The 19,207-nt window shown below is 44.4% G+C and overlaps 1 protein-coding gene across 1 annotated transcript in view; it reads left to right on the top strand.

Annotated features, from left to right (window-relative positions):
* LOC126267542 (hemicentin-2) overlaps nucleotides 1-19,207 on the top strand; it is a 1,749,994-nt gene that overhangs the window by 903,311 nt on the left and 827,476 nt on the right. The window contains exon 7 of the mRNA XM_049972846.1: nucleotides 16,464-16,608. Within this exon, the coding sequence (XP_049828803.1) occupies nucleotides 16,464-16,608 (145 nt within the window). The remainder of the gene's footprint in view (nucleotides 1-16,463; nucleotides 16,609-19,207) is intronic.

Here is a 19,207-nt window from a genome sequence, read left to right as displayed (position 1 = left end):
AAACAACATCCCAATAAAAAATTGAACTGCATTAAATTTCCATCACATAGATCCTGTCCATTTTTTTCTGTAGGTCTAATAGCTGGCATGTAGTGAGCAAGAGATTGTGAACATACAGCAGGTTGAATTTGATGGCAACGTGGAGTGCATAAAACACAAAGATAAGGGCACCTGAATCACCCTGTATACTCAGATATTTTGTACTGCCAAGGAAGGAAATCCCGCAGATAAAAGTAGTAGGTCGCTGCTTGCTTCATATCTTTATTTCCAACTTGATTTTATAAGTGCCACTGAATAATCGAAATGATTTTACTGCTGTTGTAGATACGGTCCTTGCCAATTTAAGAACTATTTATTTAATATGTTACCAGAGATAGTACTGCAACCAGAAGAAATTTGCTGTCTAGGCCATTTTTGCGCGATACACTTTCTTCTATTAGTGCTAATCCAGCTAGTTAAGTAGAAAAGCTTCTGTTAAGTTCGAAACGTAGGGTGAGGTACTGGTGGAATTTATAAACATTTCGGCCCAAAATAGCCCAGCCATATTATGGTTTCCGCATGCGAGAAACAGCTGTTTCGTATAGCTTATAAGACAATAAAAACACAAGATGTATACTATAGGATGGACAATATCGATCCTTCCCTGTTCGATTCTGTATGGACTGCAGCTAGCCGGTGTGACTGAGCGGTTCTAGGCGCTTCAGTCCGGAACCGCGTGACTGCTACGGTCGCAGGTTCGAATCCTGCCTCGAGCATGGATGTGTGTGATGTCCTTAAGTAGTTAGGTTTAAGTAGTTCTAAGTTCTAGGGGATTGATGACCTTAGATGTTAAGTCCCATAGTGCTCAGAGCCATTTGAACCATTTTTATGGACTGTAACGGCAGATCGTGTCAACATCATTTCCCATTTACAGTATAAAGAATGAGTGTAAATATTTGTGGTCGCTACGTTAGACAACATCTAAAATGAAATCAATCTCAATTCACCGACTGAGGTGTTTGAGTTGCATGTGTATACCTTGTAGCTAAGGTTGGAAGAACTCAACAGCTTTATTTCATGAACATTTTAAAAGGAGCAGTCAAATGAAAACAAGAGAAACGGAAAAAAAAGAAATCAGTTGTTCGTTATTTCAAAATTAATCCCGTAAGTATCTATACATTTCTCGTACTGTGAGACAAGTGACTTCAAAGAAAACGTTTGCGGTTGCTTGTGGAACCATAACATTATCTAGGCGTGCAAGTCTTCGTCCAAAGCAAATCGATGGCTACGAATGTCTTCTTCTGGCCCTCAAAAATTCTAGAAATCGCATGGGCGGAGATCGGAACTGTATGGAGAATGCGTAAGGGCTGTCTAGCGAAACGTCCGCAGCGTATTGGGCACAACCTTGGCAACACGTAAGCCCAATCTCTCCCCAAGAAATTTTTGTGTTCTTTTGCTTTGTCGTTTACTTGACACTGCCCACAACTTATGCTACTGTTTTTTCCACCGGGTATTTTGATAATGTACAAGGAGAAAATGTAATTAACCGCTAAGGAAACAAAATTTATATCTCTGCATCCTATAAAGTGGTATGTGTTTATCTATGTATGTTTAACATTTCCTGCTATACCACTGGTTCAGTTTCAACCAAACACCCAGACGTGTTAAGAGGTTTTCCATAATAAGTCTAGTATTAAAGTTACAAAGTATTTCTACGTCTTGAGACAGGATTACCAGAAGTGTGCAAATTGCCCAGAATAAATTGAGCCAGTATTTGCCAATTAAAGAAGTTAGTGACTTACAACAAACTTTAGACATAATTTCAAATCTTTGCGAAAAATTTCCTCGTTGACGCCTTCCAGAAAATCGTGGTAGGAAAAAAAGTTTATTGTTCACTACATTGTAGCTGTTCATGCGTTTGTTACGTCTTTACTCCTAACTCTATTCTCAACACGTTTCGCGGAAACTATCCACCACTGGATGTGCCTGCAAACTTATTTCATTGTACGATACACAGTTCATGACATATGAAGTCAAAAACACTAATACCCTCGAAAAACCAGGTTTGCTTAAAAGAGAGCGCATATTACAGAGGTTATACTCCTATAGTGTTTGGTAATGGGTGCACTTAACAACTTCCAAGAAACTTTAAACATAATTACAATCTTTTCCTACACTTTCTTTAGCTTTCATGGTGGACGTCTAGTGTTTAACACATTAAATCATTTGAAAAGTAATCAGGATACCTCCTTGACACCGAGTCTTCCTTGCAGATTCAGTTAATTACTACCGTATCTGTAACATTGACATATAGGTAGTATTCCTCTTTCAGCACATGAACATTTCTAAATTTGTCTTCGCCCACCTCGATGCCAGTAGCTGGCTTTGAGGCCAGAACCAGTGAAGAAGTGGCCTCTGAATGTATTCGGATGCCCCACTCTCCGTCTTTGTATTTGGGAAAAAACCACTGGGACAACTCCCATCATTCCTGACACAGCGGATCTGATTGTGGATTGCAGTTATTTTTCCGCATTTCGAGACCGAGTGGACATATACGAAGTATTATTTGCAACGCCTTAACGAAGACAGTACCAAAAGCTCCCGTAAACTGAAGAAATATCACGTGTTGCAACCTCTTAAAACCTGTGCAGAAGTCTTTGCACCCATGCAAAAAAATGGCTCTGAGCACCATGGGACTTAACATCTGTGGTCATCAGTCCCCTAGAACTTAGAACTACTTCAACCTAACTAACCTAAGGACATAACACACATCCATGCCCGAGGCAGGATTCGAACCTGCGACCGTAGCAGTCGCGCGGTTCCAGACTGAGCGCCTAGAACCGCGAGACCACCGCGGCCGGCGCGCTCATGCATTCGCACCATATCCCATTATAGCTGTTAGAACAGCAACATCATATTTCCTTCTTGTTTGCATTGGTAGTTTATAATCATAACTGGCTAGACTAGTAATTCTGTTTTCCATGTCCGTGCCTCTCTTTCTCATTTCTTCAATATGTGCACTACCATTCTATCACTCTTCCGCAAGGACAGCAAAGTATCTGGTGACGTATTTTCTATTTATAGACCTTCTGCTTAGTTTCATTATTGAGCCTCTTCAAAAGTTTCCTTTTAATAATATGGACGTGGTCTTTCCATGCGCAACAGAAATTTTAAGTCATTGGCACCACTAATGTAATATCAGAATGATTGTATTGTATCGAGCTTCAAGGTTACTTCTTCAGTTTCCTTTCACAATCATTATCTCGTCAGCGGCATATGCCACCACTCCTACGATCGCTTCGTTTTCCTGCAGTTTTCTTAACTTCGGGGCCAGACCGTATCCCAGAATACAAGATCAATTACGGATCCCTGTGAGTAGCGTTCCGAAATCTCTTTGTAATAGTCTCCCTTGGGTGTGGTAGCGTTGTTCTTTGTTTTGGCAATAATTTTGAAAGAGGTGTGTAATGCTCGAGAGTAATCCGTGTCATTGAGTACGTAAAAAGTCCAGGAGAACGTAGGCATTGATGGAGGAAACAGAGCAGATCCTAAGAAGAGCTCCACGTTTCGTTACAGGTTCATTTAGTACGCACGATAGTGTCACGAAGATGCTCAGTCTACTGCAGTGGCAGACGCTTCGAGAGAGGCTGTCTGCATCATGTTGTGATTGAGTGTTAAAATGAAAGAGCGCACATTCCTAGAAAAATCAACCAACATTTTACTTCCTCCCACTTATATATAGCAGTAAACCTACAGAGGTAAAATTAAGAATATTCACGACCACACAGAGAAGTACCATTAATTGTTCTTCCCGTGAATCATTTGTCACTGGGGCATAACAGAAGGAAAGTGATAGTGTTACGCAGAGTACTCTCCGCCAAATACCTTTAGAGCATGGATAAAGACGCAGATATAATTTATTAAATGACATACACGAAATACATGAAACAAGGCTGCGATTCAGCAACTGTATAAATTGGAAGAGGTTGAAAAAAATCAGCTAACCAACCGAAAAAGGAAGGTTTATTTAAGACTTGACTTGGGTTTAGATATTTGTAAAAATACCTTTTTCATATGAAGTGGGCCTTGTGGTAAATGACATTAGGTTGGCTGACTGTTTCAACCCCTTCACATACGAAATAATGGTGGATCAAGCGAAGCCACCAGAAACAGAAGAGGACATAAAATGAAACTTCACGTTTTGAGTGGACACACAATGTTATTTCATATGTTATACAACAGATTAAAATTTATCATGGACTAGGCAATATGATCTCACTTTCCAGCATGATGTTGGACCCCATGGTCTGGATAAGCAAAAATTCGTAACGTATGCTTGCTCACAAAAAATATAGTCACTGGGATAGTGTTGACGACTGAACTGGTCCCACACATTTTCTATTTGGCACAGATATGCGGATCCGTCTAACCTTGCAATATCTGACGATCATGCACACAGCTCGTGGAGACATGTTCCTTATGTGGATGAGCAATGTCCTGGTGACAAATGACACAAAGTTGTTGTTGAATGAGAGTTAACATGTGAAGACGTAAGATGTCCGAGACGTGTCGTTTTGCAGTCAGAGTGTTTCACTCACTTCAGCCGGCCATGAAGTCATATCCGAAGACTCCCCACAACGTGACGCCAGGAGAAATCCGCTGTCCCTCTCCAAAACATTGGATGATTGAGACCTCTTCCCAGGTCGCCGCCATACTCGAAAACGATGGTCGTCTATGATAGTACGGAAGCACAGTCTATAGTGAACACACTGCAACGTCACTCATCGGCAACCCATGTCTCTCCGTCACGGCACTACTCCGAACGCAGCAGTTTGTGCTGTGAAGTCGATGGCACTCTGTTCATGGGATGATAGTCCCCGGTCTGGTTAATGTTAGTCACCGACCTATGGTGCACGATGACATAGAATATTGCAAGGAGTTCGCTACTTGTTCAGGGGTAGCAGGAGCCGATATGAACGACTTAAGACATCCTTGGTGCACAGTTGGGCAATAATCACTTGTGATGCTCATATATGGTCGAGTGGAACCTTGACGGTGATTTTGCCTGCGCTCGTGTTCTCATAGAGTCTTACAAAAGATTTCTGTCACGTCTGAATGCTCGACAAATCTGGATATTGCACCCATCGACCACCGACCAAATGGAGACCCACACTGAGTCCCATTTTAAACTCTGTCCGGTATTGATGACGCTGTCTCGCACTAAACATCTGACGTTTTTCATGCCACTTGTATAACCTGCCAGTGCCTGATAACACTAAACACGAAAGAAGCTAAAGCACGTTGGTGGACGTTCCATCTGTCACAGAGAGTTGCAACTGCAATCATTCACATGCCCCGCCGACGGTGAATACGTGTACGAAGTTAGGTTTAACTGTGGCCATTGCTACTTGTGGAATAGATGTTCCTAAGGATTGATTACACTCTGCCGCGAGGAGTACTCTCCGGAGGTTGGAGCCCTCCCTCGGGCACGGGAGTGTGTGTTGTACTTAGTATAAGTTAGTTTAAGTAGTGTGTAAGACTAGGCACCGACGATCTCAGCAGTTTGGTCCCATAGGAATTCGCACTCGGACAAGCTTGCACTTTATCAGAATCTGTGTCCTTCGTTAAGTCCAGGCCATTGTTTATTAGCTCGAATCGGAGTACACGAAAATATCCTTTCAATCATTTTAAGTGATACTAGATCGAGACATTTACTTGTCGATTCTCGCAGTCGATTTCACAGCAACTAACAGCGTTTTGCTGATGACAAATATTGAATGAGCCTGCAGGATGAATAGCAAAATTAACGGATGAATAAAATTGGCTAGAACTGCTCTTAGTTATCAGAATAATGTTGCCCCAATCGGAGCTTCCAGCGTGAGACTGAAAGCTAAGAATATGTGTCTACGACCGGCTTCGAAAAGTCTAAATTAGACGTTAGCTTTCGGCGAGAATATCATTCAGACATCGAAAGTCGCTCAGCGAACACCAGAAACATTCGCAGTGGAAATTGTTGAGAGAAGTAGGGAAATAAGTGTTTAAGGGAAACGACTCGAATAGAGGACGTCATTATGAGTGTAACGAAGATGAGATGGACATGGACGATACATGCATCCAGGCAAATGACTGGCAGATGAATACAGAAATTTCTTTGACGGAGTCAGATTTACAAGAAAACACCGATACAAAATGGTAAGGTAGGTGGGTAGATGAAGTAGGGTCACATTTAGGAAGCAGCACGGATGTGTATCGATGACTAGCACACAGAGAAGTCTAGAGGAGGCTTTATGCAGCAGTGCATGCCAAATGGCTGATTACATTGCTAATGCAATTAATGTTTTAGTCTATCGAAATAACTGTGTGAGAGATTATTCATTTAAAATGATTTAGGGCAATCAGTGAACCACAATGAAACCTTCTTTCAACCTTACATATTATAAAATTTACTCAGGAATTAATTATCACCAGCATAATAACTGTTGATCAAAGGGATACATCCAAGCATTTTTCGAAGGCCAATGACAATCATTTTCTCAAGAGAACAGTGTCTCACGTCGCAGTCAGTTATTTAAGATACATCTAGTACGTTACAGGCAATGTTAAAGTTGACAATGACGACCATTGCAGCAACTGAAATGTGTTATGTCGAAAAACGTGATATCTTTTTTTTTTGTGGAGAAGTCAATTTGGATTCTCTCTGACATTTCATTCCACTAGTGTGCTTTGTGGGTACTTTCCCATGTCACACGTGAATAATATATGCAATGAATACCTACAGTTTAGCTAAACGAATCATGTAATTACATTTCAGTTTGTAATTAAGCGAACAATTGAGGTATCAGTGTCAATTGGGATGAGGAGCTGTGTGTGGGAGTGTAGTAAATAATCGCTTTACACGCTCCAGTAGGCCTTGACAATCTCTCCTTTTAATAAATTGAGGGTAATCTCGCATAGTCGGGGATTTAGATGGCACGGATCATTTACTGCCTCGATCAAGTCCAAATCATTACATTTTAATTGAAATTTCAACGCTGCATTTGAAGCACATTCAGCTACGGGCAGAGGGGTCTTTACTTTATAATCTAGCAACTAATCTCCTTAGAGATCCCTGTCGCTATCAGCAAACTGTATACGAAACGAGCGCGATTATTAGCCCAGTAATATGCAGCTGATCAATTACTCCTCACCAAGTTCCTAGTGAGCACGGGACCCTGCTTTACGTATCCCACGACTTCGCTATACTGACTCATTCAGGCGGGAGGTGGTGTAATCATAATCACAGCAGTAACAGAGAAGAGAGAATATGATACATCACGTTTCTAAAATATAAGAGACATTTAAAACGCTTTTTTTCAGAAGATTGTATTTCTGACGGTATGTTCAATCACAACAAAATAAGTCAGTGAAGTGATTTAATATTACTTGTAGGCGCAGTCAGCGCTTCCGGTAAGAGCAGAATGGGATGTCCATAGGATACTTACTAGAAACTGACAGGAACTTTGAAGCAAAATTTCAAGACTATATTCAGAATGGTAATGCGATATAATAGGTTTGGCACAGTATTAATCAACGCCCTGAACCTTTAGTCTTCCTTTTGGTCAAAAATACACAATATCCTTGTTACATATATTTATCAAATTAAAAGTAGTTCTGTATATGGAATAGTGTTTCAGAATACGTCAATTTTTACATTATGACGAAGTGGTGCATTACAAAATTCGCTCCTACAATACTACAGCTATGTTTTCAAAAAGACCCAACCGATTTCACAAGACCGTGTCTTTTACATCAGTGACGACATAAACTTGGGTAGATTTAGACTTTTGCGTTCAAAAGAAACGTCCTGTTGTACAACAGTTCGTCTTGTCCGGGCACGCACCTTGTAACACCTCTTTCAATAATGCTCATGCATTATCCTGTCTACAGCACTGTGCACCGAGTATTAAAGTATTGTAATTGTACTTACCTGATTCTCTCGATGTTAGCTTTGTTGCCTCCTCTCAGTGGTATGATAGTGTTTACAGATGTTACTTGTACGAAAAAATTATGCTGTGTGTAGGATAGAAAAGTTCGTTCGATAATTCACTAACTGACAAATGGTAACAGTTCCTTCAATAAATATCCAGCACTCGTAATTACTCAGATGAGTCTCTGACAAAATATTTGAGCTACAAAATTCTGTTTGTTACGTCTGAATAAAACATATCTACTTCTCACAGAAGGTTAAACAAGACTCGTTTACACAACTGCTTCTTACAGTAACTCAGTCATGAGCTATTTCCCACCGCTCTTCCCGTCAGCTACGAGAGAAAGTTGATAGATGACACATAAGGGCAGAGAACCTAATTATATGCATGTCTGGTAAAGATTTGATTTTATCTTCTATGTTTTATCTTATATGTTTGGTACGAAATACGTGGTTGGAAGGTGTAAGCTGTGCGGGTGTGATACTTTTAATCAAAACACATTACACTTCTATTTCAAAACCTCCCCTTAAAGGGAAACAATAATATTCAGCCCTAAAACGTCCTCAGCAATTCCATAATGCAATTACAGTAATTTATGGGAGACTAAATTTATTGATAAATTCCTGTGGGACAATACTGCTGTTGTATGAGTGACATTATGTCTCAATAAGATAAATGATATTTTCGTTTTTCACAAACAACCATCCACAGTCACGAATACAGTTAAGCCAACGAGAGCCGCGCAGAGGCTCATTCGCGCTGCTGCTGCTGCACAGGCAACTGCATTGAACGCCGCCACGATGCCTTACAGGAGATTTCGTCGCCGTTCTAAACAGACAGTGTATAAAACGATCGAGAACATCGCGTTCGCCACAACAGCTGGAGACAAGAAGAACCGCATACCAGTTAAGAGTGTTGCTGCTACTGCATTTGTCGACGGACCTTGTGTTTTCTGTGGTTGTAGATTTAATTTTAGTATAGACATTAATGATACTTTTGGTCATGGTAATGGTTGGCTCACTGTAGCCATTGTACGTACATTGTCGCCTATCGCCTACTATATGGCAGAACTTGCAAACAAAGACTTTGGTAAATTTGCTTATATGTTACTTCTGCATTGTCTTTGTATACTCGTAATAAGAGAAAAATATCTGTAAATGAGTATGTATTTATTTAGGTTAAAATTAAAGGAGTATATGAATATGTAAAGTTTGTTGCATACGAACAGTGGCAACTAGTGTGTCGGTACAATGGCTGTTACATAAAAGTTAACTGAACGCTGGTTGAACTATTGTAGATAACTTTATAAAATTTACAGTTACGTTTCTGTTTCTATTGAACGTGAGTATGTAATTTTTGCTTTATTAATTCTCATATTAAATGAGAATGAGAATTAGAAATAATAAAGCAAAAATTACACTCCTGGAAATTGAAATAAGAACACCGTGAATTCATTGTCCCAGGAAGGGGAAACTTTATTGACACATTCCTGGGGTCAGATACATCACATGATCACACTGACAGAACCACAGGCACATAGACACAGGCAACAGAGCATGCACAATGTCGGCACTAGTACAGTGTATATCCACCTTTCGCAGCAATTCAGGCTGCTATTCTCCCATGAAGACGATCGTAGAGATGCTGGATGTAGTCCTGTGGAACGGCTTGCCATGCCATTTCCACCTGGTGCCTCAGTTGGACCAGCGTTCGTGCTGGACGTGCAGACCGCGTGAGACGACGCTTCATCCAGTCCCAAACATGCTCAATGGGGGACAGATCCGGAGATCTTGCTGGCCAGGGTAGTTCACTTACACCTTCTAGAGCACGTTGGGTGGCACGGGATACATGCGGACGTGCATTGTCCTGTTGGAACAGCAAGTTCCCTTGCCGGTCTAGGAATGGTAGAACGATGGGTTCGATGACGGTTTGGATGTACCGTGCACTATTCAGTGTCCCCTCGACGATTGCCAGAGGTGTACGGCTAGTGTAGGAGATCGCTCCCCACACCATGATGCCGGCTGTTGGCCCTGTGTGCCTCGGTCGTATGAAGTCCTGATTGTGGCGCTCACCTGCACGGCGCCAAACACGCATACGACCATCATTGGCACCAAGGCAGAAGCGACTATCATCGCTGAAGACGACACGTCTCCATTCGTCCCTCCATTCACGCCTGTCGCGACACCACTGGAGGCGGGCTGCACGATGTTGGGGCGTGAGCGGAAGACGGCCTAACGGTGTGCGGGACCGTAGCCCAGCTTCATGGAGACGGTTGCGAATGGTCCTCGCCGATACCCCAGGAGCAACAGTGTCCCTAATTTGCTGGGAAGTGGCGGTGCGGTCCCCTACGGCACTGCGTAGGATCCTACGGTCTTGGCGTGCATCCGTGCGTCGCTGCGGTCCGGTCCTAGCTCGACGGGCACGTGCACCTTCCGCCGACCACTGGCGACAACATCGATGTACTGTGGAGACCTCACGCCCCACGTGTTGAGCAATTCGGCGATACGTCCACCCGGCCTCCCGCATGCCCACTATACGCCCTCGCTCAAAGTCCGTCAACTGCACATACGGTTCACGTCCACGCTGTCGCGGCATGCTACCAGTGTTAAAGACTGCGATGGAGCTCCGTATGCCACGGCAAACTGGCTGACGCTGACGGCGGCGGTGCACAAATGCTGCGCAGCTAGCGCCATTCGACGGCCAACACCGCGGTTCCTGGTGTGTCCGCTGTGCCGTGTCCGGAGCAAGTATGGTGAGTCTGACACACCGGTATCAATGTGTTCTTTTTTCCATTTCCAGGAGTGTACATACTTACGTTCGATATAAACAGAAACGTAACTGTAAATTTTATGAAGCTACCTACAACAGTTCAACCAGCGTTCAGTTGGTTGAACTGTTGTAGATAACTTCATAAAATTTAATGAAAGTCCAAGTTCACGTAGGCAATGAACTGCTGGAACAAGTTGACAAATTTACTTATATGGACAGTAATATTACCAGGTATGGAAGGAGCAAGGGAGAAGTGAGAAGTAGAATTGCTCAAGCTAAGGCTGCTTTTAACAAGAAGAAAAACATCATAACATCTAAGAGCATCAGCCTTGAAATCAGGAAAAGATTTTTGAAATCATGTGTGTGGAGTGTGGCATACTATGGATGTGAAACATGGACTCCCGGGACAGAGGAAGACCAGAAGCTAAATTCTTTGGAAATGTGGTGCTACAGACGCATGCTCAAAATAAAATGTATCCACAAGGTCACAAACGAAGTCGTTCTGGAAAGATCAGGTGAGAAGAGTAGTTTCTAGAGTTTCATTGTTAAAAGAAGAGTGCAATTTACAGACCATCTACTAAGACATAAAGGACTCCTGAACACAATCATAGAGATATATGTCGAGGGAAAAGACCAAGAGAAAGACCACGACTGAGGTACATGGATCAAATTGTGAAAGATGTGGGATGTAATACCTATAAAGAAATGAAGAGAAAACCTGAAAGACGCACAGAATGGAGGCACGCTGCCATTGTAACTGTTGCAATCCAATCCTTGGATTGACCACTACAGAAGAAGTATGTAACGACATTTTGGTACACATTAATTTTGTATGAAATGATTAACTTGTTGATGAAAATATCGTTACGCAGTGGTATCAGAAAGTTAATAATATGCAGTAGGCTTGATCACATCATATCCTACGACCTCGGGGTCCTTAATGTTTAGGATTTAAAAAATTATTTCTCTTTCATAAATGTTCAATGTGCTATCGACTTGGAGCAAAAAAAAAAAAAAAAAAAAAAAAATAAGACAAAGAAAAAACCTCTCTCGACTGAAACGAACTTGAGCAAGCGAATTGCCTAGCTGCGCCACAGAGGCATGAACCAGCCACCAGATGAACCGACAACTTACATCTGGAGCGAAGGTCAACATTTTCTTTCCTTGTTTTCGGTTAAAATTGATCCCCGAGAATCTATATTCATAGTTGTAGAAGATATCGTCTTGTGCGTAATGAGATGGGTCTTTTTCCAACAATCTGTTTCAGTATTTTTCCGTTAACCTGCGTATGAAGCCTGTCAGGCTTTCGAATGTACACCACTCTGCAAAACATTAGGACGCGACAGATAAACTGGCATAAAATATTAAGAACTTGGTGGAAATCAATGAAATGGCGACAACATGTTGGCAGAGGTCTGCCAGCCCTGCAGAGATAGTTGGACTTCCCGCTGCTTTACGTCAGCGTGATTGTAGCCCCAATTGCGGCTCGACCTGCAACACAAGGCGTACGAATGAACAGAGAAAGACAGATTTAGTTTATCATCGGCAGCACTATTTGGGATGGTGCCAAGAGCGTAGGGACATGACTAACGAGAGGTGCGTCGCCCGTTGCGATTGAATTAGAATAAAAATTCAGCCTGAATGGTGACCCTGGACATACCCTCATCTGACGAGATGTAGAATACGTAATACATCCAGAACCATTGTTGAACATGATCGTTTGGTTGATCCAGGTGTTATAGTGAGGGCAGGCATAATGTTGCAATGGCATACAGTCCTGCTAACCTTTGAACACGGTACAGTCAGCGCTCAACGTCTGTGTGACATTGTACGTCTTCCCCATGTGCGCCATTTGAGCTGTGCATTCGGCCCTGACTCCATTTTTGTGGATAACAACGGGCGACCGCATCGAACAGTAACGGTGGGGAAGCTCTTGAAGCGAGAGGATATGCGGCAAATGAACCGGCCTGCGGTTCCCTCGAATTAAGTGGTATCGAGCACGTGTAGGGTGCGCTGAGGAGACGCCCTGCAGCCGGCCGCTGTGGCCGAGCTACTCTAGGCGCTTCAGTCCGGAAGCGCGCTGCTGCTACGGTCGCAGGTTCGGTTCCTGCCTGGGGCATGGATGTGTGTGATGTCCTTAGATAAGAGATGTTAAGTCCCATAGTGCTCAGAGCCATTTGAACCATTTTGAACTCGCTGCAGCTCGTTCACGTGCAACAACGATCATACCGCAGTTGTCAACCAGCCTGCTGGAGGAGTGCATTATTTCACCGGAAGAAGTCTTTACCAGCGTGGTGGCCAGCGTGGGAGGACGTTCTAGAGCACGCATTCCCACCCGTGATGATCACACAACCCATTGAAAACAATGTTCCGCCTTTCGTTGTGTCTATGGATTATCATAAATTGCGGTGAGTTTAGGGTAATTATTGTCTTAAATTAAAGTGTCATTTCTGTTGGTCTCCGTTTTTAATTCTTTCAGTACCTCCTGTTTTAGACTGTGGCATTTCTGCCGATGTACACTATATGATCAAAAGTATCCGGACGCCCCAAAAAACATACGTTTTTCATACTAGGTGCATTGTGCTGCTACCTACTGCCAGATACTCCATATCGGCGACCTCAGTAGTCATTAGACATCGTGAGAGAGCTGAATGGCGCGCTCCGCGGAAGTCATGGACTTCGAACGTGATCAGGGGATTGGGCGTCACTTGTGTCATACATATAAACTCGATATTTCCACACTCCTAAACATCCCTAGGTCCACTGTCTCCGATGTGATAGTGAAGTGGAAACGTGAAGGGACACGCACAGCACAAAAGCGTACAGGCCGACGTCGTCTTTTGACTGACAGAGACCTCCGACAGTTGAAGAGGGTCGTAATGTGTAAGAAGCAGACATCTGTCCAGACCGTCGCACAGGAATTCCAATCTGAATCAGGAACCACTGCAAGTACTACGACAGTTAGGCGGGAGGTGCGAAAACTTCCATTTCATGGTCGAGCGGCTGCTCATAAACCACACATCACGATGGTAAATGCAAACCGACACCTCACTTGGTGTAAAGATCGTGAACAATGGATGATTTAACCGTGGAAAAACATTGTGTGGATTGACAAATCACGGAACACAATGTGGCGATCTGATGGTAGGGTGTAGGTATGGCGAATGCACTGCGAACGTCATTTTCCAGCGTGTGTAATTCCAACAGTAAAATTCGGAGGAGGTGGTGTTATGGTATGGTCGCGTTTTTCATAGAGGGGGCTTGCACCCCTTGCTTTGCGTGGCACTATCACAGCACAGGCTTACAATAATGTTTTAAGCACCTTCGTCAGGGATTTTCTCTGCCTCGTGACGACTGGGTGTTGTGTGATGTCCTTAGGTTAGTTAGTTTTAAGTAGTTCAAAGTTCTAGGGGACTGATGACCATAGATGTTAAGTCCCATAGTGCTCAGAGCCATTTTTTTAAAGCACCTTCAAGCTTCCCACTGTTGAAGAGCAATTCGGGGATGGCGATGGCATCTTTCAACACAATTGAGCACCTGCTAATAATGCACGGCCTTTGGCTGAGTGGTTACACGACAGTAACACCCATGTAATGGACTGTCCTGCACAGAGTCCTGACCTGAATCCTACAGGACACCTTTGCGATGTTTTGGAAAGCCGATTTCGAGCCAGGCCTCACAGACCGACATCGATTCCTCTCCTCAGTGCAGCACTTTGTGAAGAATGGGCTGCCAATCCACAAGAAACCTTGCAGCACCTGACCGAACGTATGGCTGCGAGAGTGGAAACTGTCATCAAGGCTAAGGATGGACGAACACCATATTGAATTCCAACATTACCGATGGAGGGCGCCACGAACTTGTAAGTTATTTTCAGCCAGGTGTCCGGATAGTTTTGATCACACAGTGTATGTCCCTAGTACGGGGGTTTCCAGAGAGTAGGGCACCGCATTTTTTTCTCAGCCGAAAACAATGCTACGTATGTGAAATGTTACGTACGTATTATCTGAAGTCACCAGAGTGATCGCACCGTGTTTCCGTCACTTCCGACAGATAGCGTAACTGCAGGACAGTTTCAAAATAGCGTCTGTATGTGATGTACGTTACAAGCAACGTAACGTCATTGAATTTCTCACTGCAGAGAAAGAAAGTGTGCGGAATATTTACAGACGCTTGTGAAAAGTCTGTGGTGCATCTGCTGTCGACAGAAGTACAGTTGGTCGCTGGAGGGTGAGGTCAACAGAAGGAGGTTTGGCGGAGGTCCACTATTTGCAGCGGTCAGGGAGACTATCTACGGCTGTCGAAAGTGACAGACCTGACCTAGCTCCTTCTGCCTTCCACACTCTTGGGCAATTAAAGGATGCCATTCGTAGAAGACGCTTTGACGACGAAGAGGAGGTGACTGAAACAATGAAGCATTGACTCCACCAATTGGTGCCGACAGGGCATACACGCCCTTGTTTCGCGGTAGAGAACGGCCATAGAACGGGATGGAGATTACGTGATAGAATAGGGTGTGTAGATAAAAGACCATTCTTTCATGTGTGTATTTCTCATTATGTGCAATAAAGAATAGTTGAAGGAAAAATGCCGAAAATTTAATGTCTGGGCAACCCTCGTATTATTGAGCTATGTTTCATTTCAGTGACATGTCACGGGAACAGGTTTTCACACTAGTGTATTAAATACAAAAACTTTAAATATTAATGTATTCTAAAAATAATCAAAATGGAAATGTTCTTCTTGTAATCCATCGTATCACGGCAGTTCTTACAACATACGATAAAAACCAGTAAGTGTATAATGCCAGTGACGATAATGAATCTAAATGGAAAACAGTTAACTTTTTTTACGTCTCCCTCAATTTGTGGTTCGCTTCACATGGACTGAATATCACTTTGTTATTCTGACTAACTGTAAGTTACTGGCTAGAGCTCCATACACTAAAACGCTTACAGCAGCAAACATGTTTAGTTTTACGAAGAAATGGCTCTGTGCATCACAGATCATTACATTGTACACATCGTACTGGCTCCGCTCTAGAATAGTCGAATCTTTCCCTAGCGTTCATTACAAAGAAAGCATTAGGGACACATTATTCAAGGACCCTAGTCAGAACTAAAAATCATTGCTTAACTGTTTGTTGGGTGTACCTTACGAAAGGATAACAATTTTCACCATTCACTAACGAATTTGTAGTCCATGTTATTATCATTTAGTGACCTTGGGAGACAATACAGTGTGTTCTCCTAGTCGGATGTCGACATATGTAATACACGCAAACATTCGCAAATAGATGGACATTAAGTAGCTCCTGTAGAACGAAGGACGATTAGAACGTATCAACTTCTCGACGGTAAGTATCCAACAAATTCTGAAAACTATACGTGGTCTTCTCCTGAAATAGCTAGAGAAATATCTTAAAAGTTTCATTAACTGTATAATTTCACAATCGAAACTGTGTCTTAATACTGTTTATTTCCGAAACCTATGCAGTTAGTTTCTACCACATTTACTCTCCGGATTACTTATCCGTTTGGAATCATTAAAAATACAGAAAGTTTTGTTTGCTTTAGCATTGACCTCGGAATATATCGTTCAGAAAAAGAAATCAATCAGTTCACTACTGAACGAAGTTAATCACCAGGATCATCTCGAACTATGTTTTCCGAACGTAGAAATAATGTCACGGTTGTATACAAGGGTTACTTTCTCGGCCATACTAATGGACTGCAAATGCTGGTGCTGCAGGTGGAACATCTGGGCAACGTGACGGTGAGCCGGCTGGTGCTGCGGCCCCGGGTTCATGACCAGCAGAAGGAGCTGGCGTGCCGCGTGGAGAACCCGTACTTCCCGGGCGGGATACTGGAGGACCGCCGGCGCCTCTTCATCGCCTGTAAGTACAGCTGCTCCACGTCCGACTATCTGCATAAAAATAGCTATTAAACGTTTGTGCATCTGGTCTGACAAAGTTAACTGTTTCTTGAATCCTGAAACGTCTGTCGAGAGTTAACGCGTACTTCCATTCTGTAACTCATTACTCCCATCCATATTCCCATGACAATAACATTTACTATTTTATCATATTCATTAAATTAATTCTGATCAGTAATCACAAACATGTTCCCTAACGATAGGGTAATTCTGTTGCTAAGTATAAAAGGTATTTCAAAATTACACCAACATACTTAGAGGGGATATAGAAGCTTTATTGAGAGACAAAATAGCGCAGATTGACCCTTTGTCCGCAATAATCACCCAACAACGCTACACAGCGTCAATGTTAACGGTGCCGACGCCCCTCTACGTAGTAAGTATGTGCTCTAAAATGTATACGTTAAGAGCTATGACCACTTGTTCGTCTTCGATACTGAGAAACACATCTCGTCTTCTGAACAAGTTCGATGACGGTTTCGATGTACTGTGCACTATTCAGTGTCCCCTCGACGATCACCAGAGGTGTACGGCCAGTGTAGGAGATCGCTCCCCACACCATGATGCCGGGTGTTGGCCCTGTGTGCCTCGGTCGTATGAAGTCCTGATTGTGGCGCTCACCTGCACGGCGCCAAACTCGCATACGACCATCATTGGCACCAAGGCAGAAGCGACTCTCATCGCTGAAGACGACACGTCTCCATTCGTCCCTCCATTCACGCCTGTCGCGACACCACTGGAGGCGGGCTGCACGATGTTGGGGCGTGAGCGGAAGACGGCCTAACGGTTTGCGGGACCGAAGCACAGCTTCATGGAGACGGTTGCGAATGGTCCTCGCCGATACCCCAGGAGCAACAGTGTCCCTAATTTGCTGGGAAGTGGCGGTGCGGTCCCCTACGGCACTGCGTAGGATCCTACGGTCTTGGCGTGAATCCGTGCGTCGCTGCGGTCCGGTCCCAGGTCGACGGGCACGTGCACTTTCCGCCGACCACTGGCGACAACATCGATGTACTGTGGAGACCTCACGCCCCTCGTGTTGAGCAATTCGGCGGTACGTCCACCCGGCCTCCCGCATGCGCACTATGCGCCCTCGCTCAAAGTCCGTCAACTGCACATACGGTTCACGTCCACGGTGTCGTGGCATGTTACCGGTGTTAAAGACTGCGATGGAGCTCCGTATGCCACGGCAAACTGGCTGAAGCTGACGGCGGCGGTGCACAAATGCTACGCAGCTAGCGCCTTTCGACGGCCAACACCGCGGTTCCTGGTGTGTCCGCTGTGCCGTGTGTGTGATCATTGCTTGTACAGCCCTCTCGCAGTGTCCGGAGCAAGTATGGTGGGTCTGACACACCGGTGTCAATGTGTCGCCAGTGGTCGGCGGAAGGTGCACGTGCCCGTCGACCTGGGTCCGGACCGCAGCGACGCACGGATGCACGCCAAGACCGTAGGATCCTACGCAGTGCCGTAGGGGACCGCACCGCCACTTCCCAGCAAATTAGGGACACTGTTGCTCCTGGGGTATCGGCGAGGACCATTCGCCACCGTCTCCATGAAACTGGGCTATGGTCCCGCACACCGTTAGGCCGTCTTCTGCTCACGCCCCAACATCGTGCAGCCTGCCTCCAGTGGTGTCGCGACAGGAGTGAATGGAGGGACGAATGGAGACGTGTCGTCTTCCGCGATGAGAGTCGCTTCTGCCTTGGTGCCAATGATGGTCGTATGCGTGTTTGGCGCCATGCAGGTGAGCGCCACAATCAGGACTGCATACGACCGAGGCACACAGGGCCAACACCCGGCAACATGGTGTGGGGAACGATCTCCTACACTGGCCGTACACCTCTGGTGATCGTCGAGGGGACACTGAATAGTGCACGGTACATCCAAACCGTCATCGAACCCATCGTTCTACCATTCCTAGACCGGCAAGGGAACTTGCTGTTCCAACAGGACAATGCACGTCCGCATGTATCCCGTGCCACCCAACGTGCTCTAGAAGGTGTAAGTCAACTACCCTGGCCAGCAAGATCTCCGGATCTGTCCCCCGTTGAGCATGTTTGGGACTGGATGAAGCGTCGTCTCACGCGGTCTGCACGTCCAGCACTAACGCTGGTCCAACTGAGGCGCCAGGTGGAAATGGCATGGCAAGCCGTTCCACAGGACTACATCCAGCATCTCTACGATCGTCTCCATGGGAAAATAGCAGCCTGCATTACTGCGAAAGGTGGATATACACTGTACTAGTGCCGACATTGTGCATGCTCTGTTGCCTGTGTCTATGTGCCTGTGGTTCTGTCAGTGTGATCATGTGATGTATCTGACCCCAGGAATGTGTCAATAAAGTTTCCCCATCCTGGGACAATGAATTCACGGTGTTCTTATTTCAATTTCCAGGAGTGTAGTTCTAAGTTCTAGGGGACTGATGACCACAGCTGTTGAGTCCCATAGTGCTCAGAGCCATTTGAACCAATCATTTTTAATGACTGACTGGCCACCAGTAGTCTCTGAAATGGCTAAGTTCTGTTTCTTGTGCAGAGAGTACACAGTTCTTCATTTATTGCTCC

This window comes from Schistocerca gregaria, chromosome 4 (assembly GCF_023897955.1).
Source record: "Schistocerca gregaria isolate iqSchGreg1 chromosome 4, iqSchGreg1.2, whole genome shotgun sequence".
NCBI classification, from domain to species: Eukaryota; Metazoa; Arthropoda; class Insecta; order Orthoptera; family Acrididae; genus Schistocerca; species Schistocerca gregaria.
This window is presented reverse-complemented; position numbering and strand designations above follow the sequence as displayed.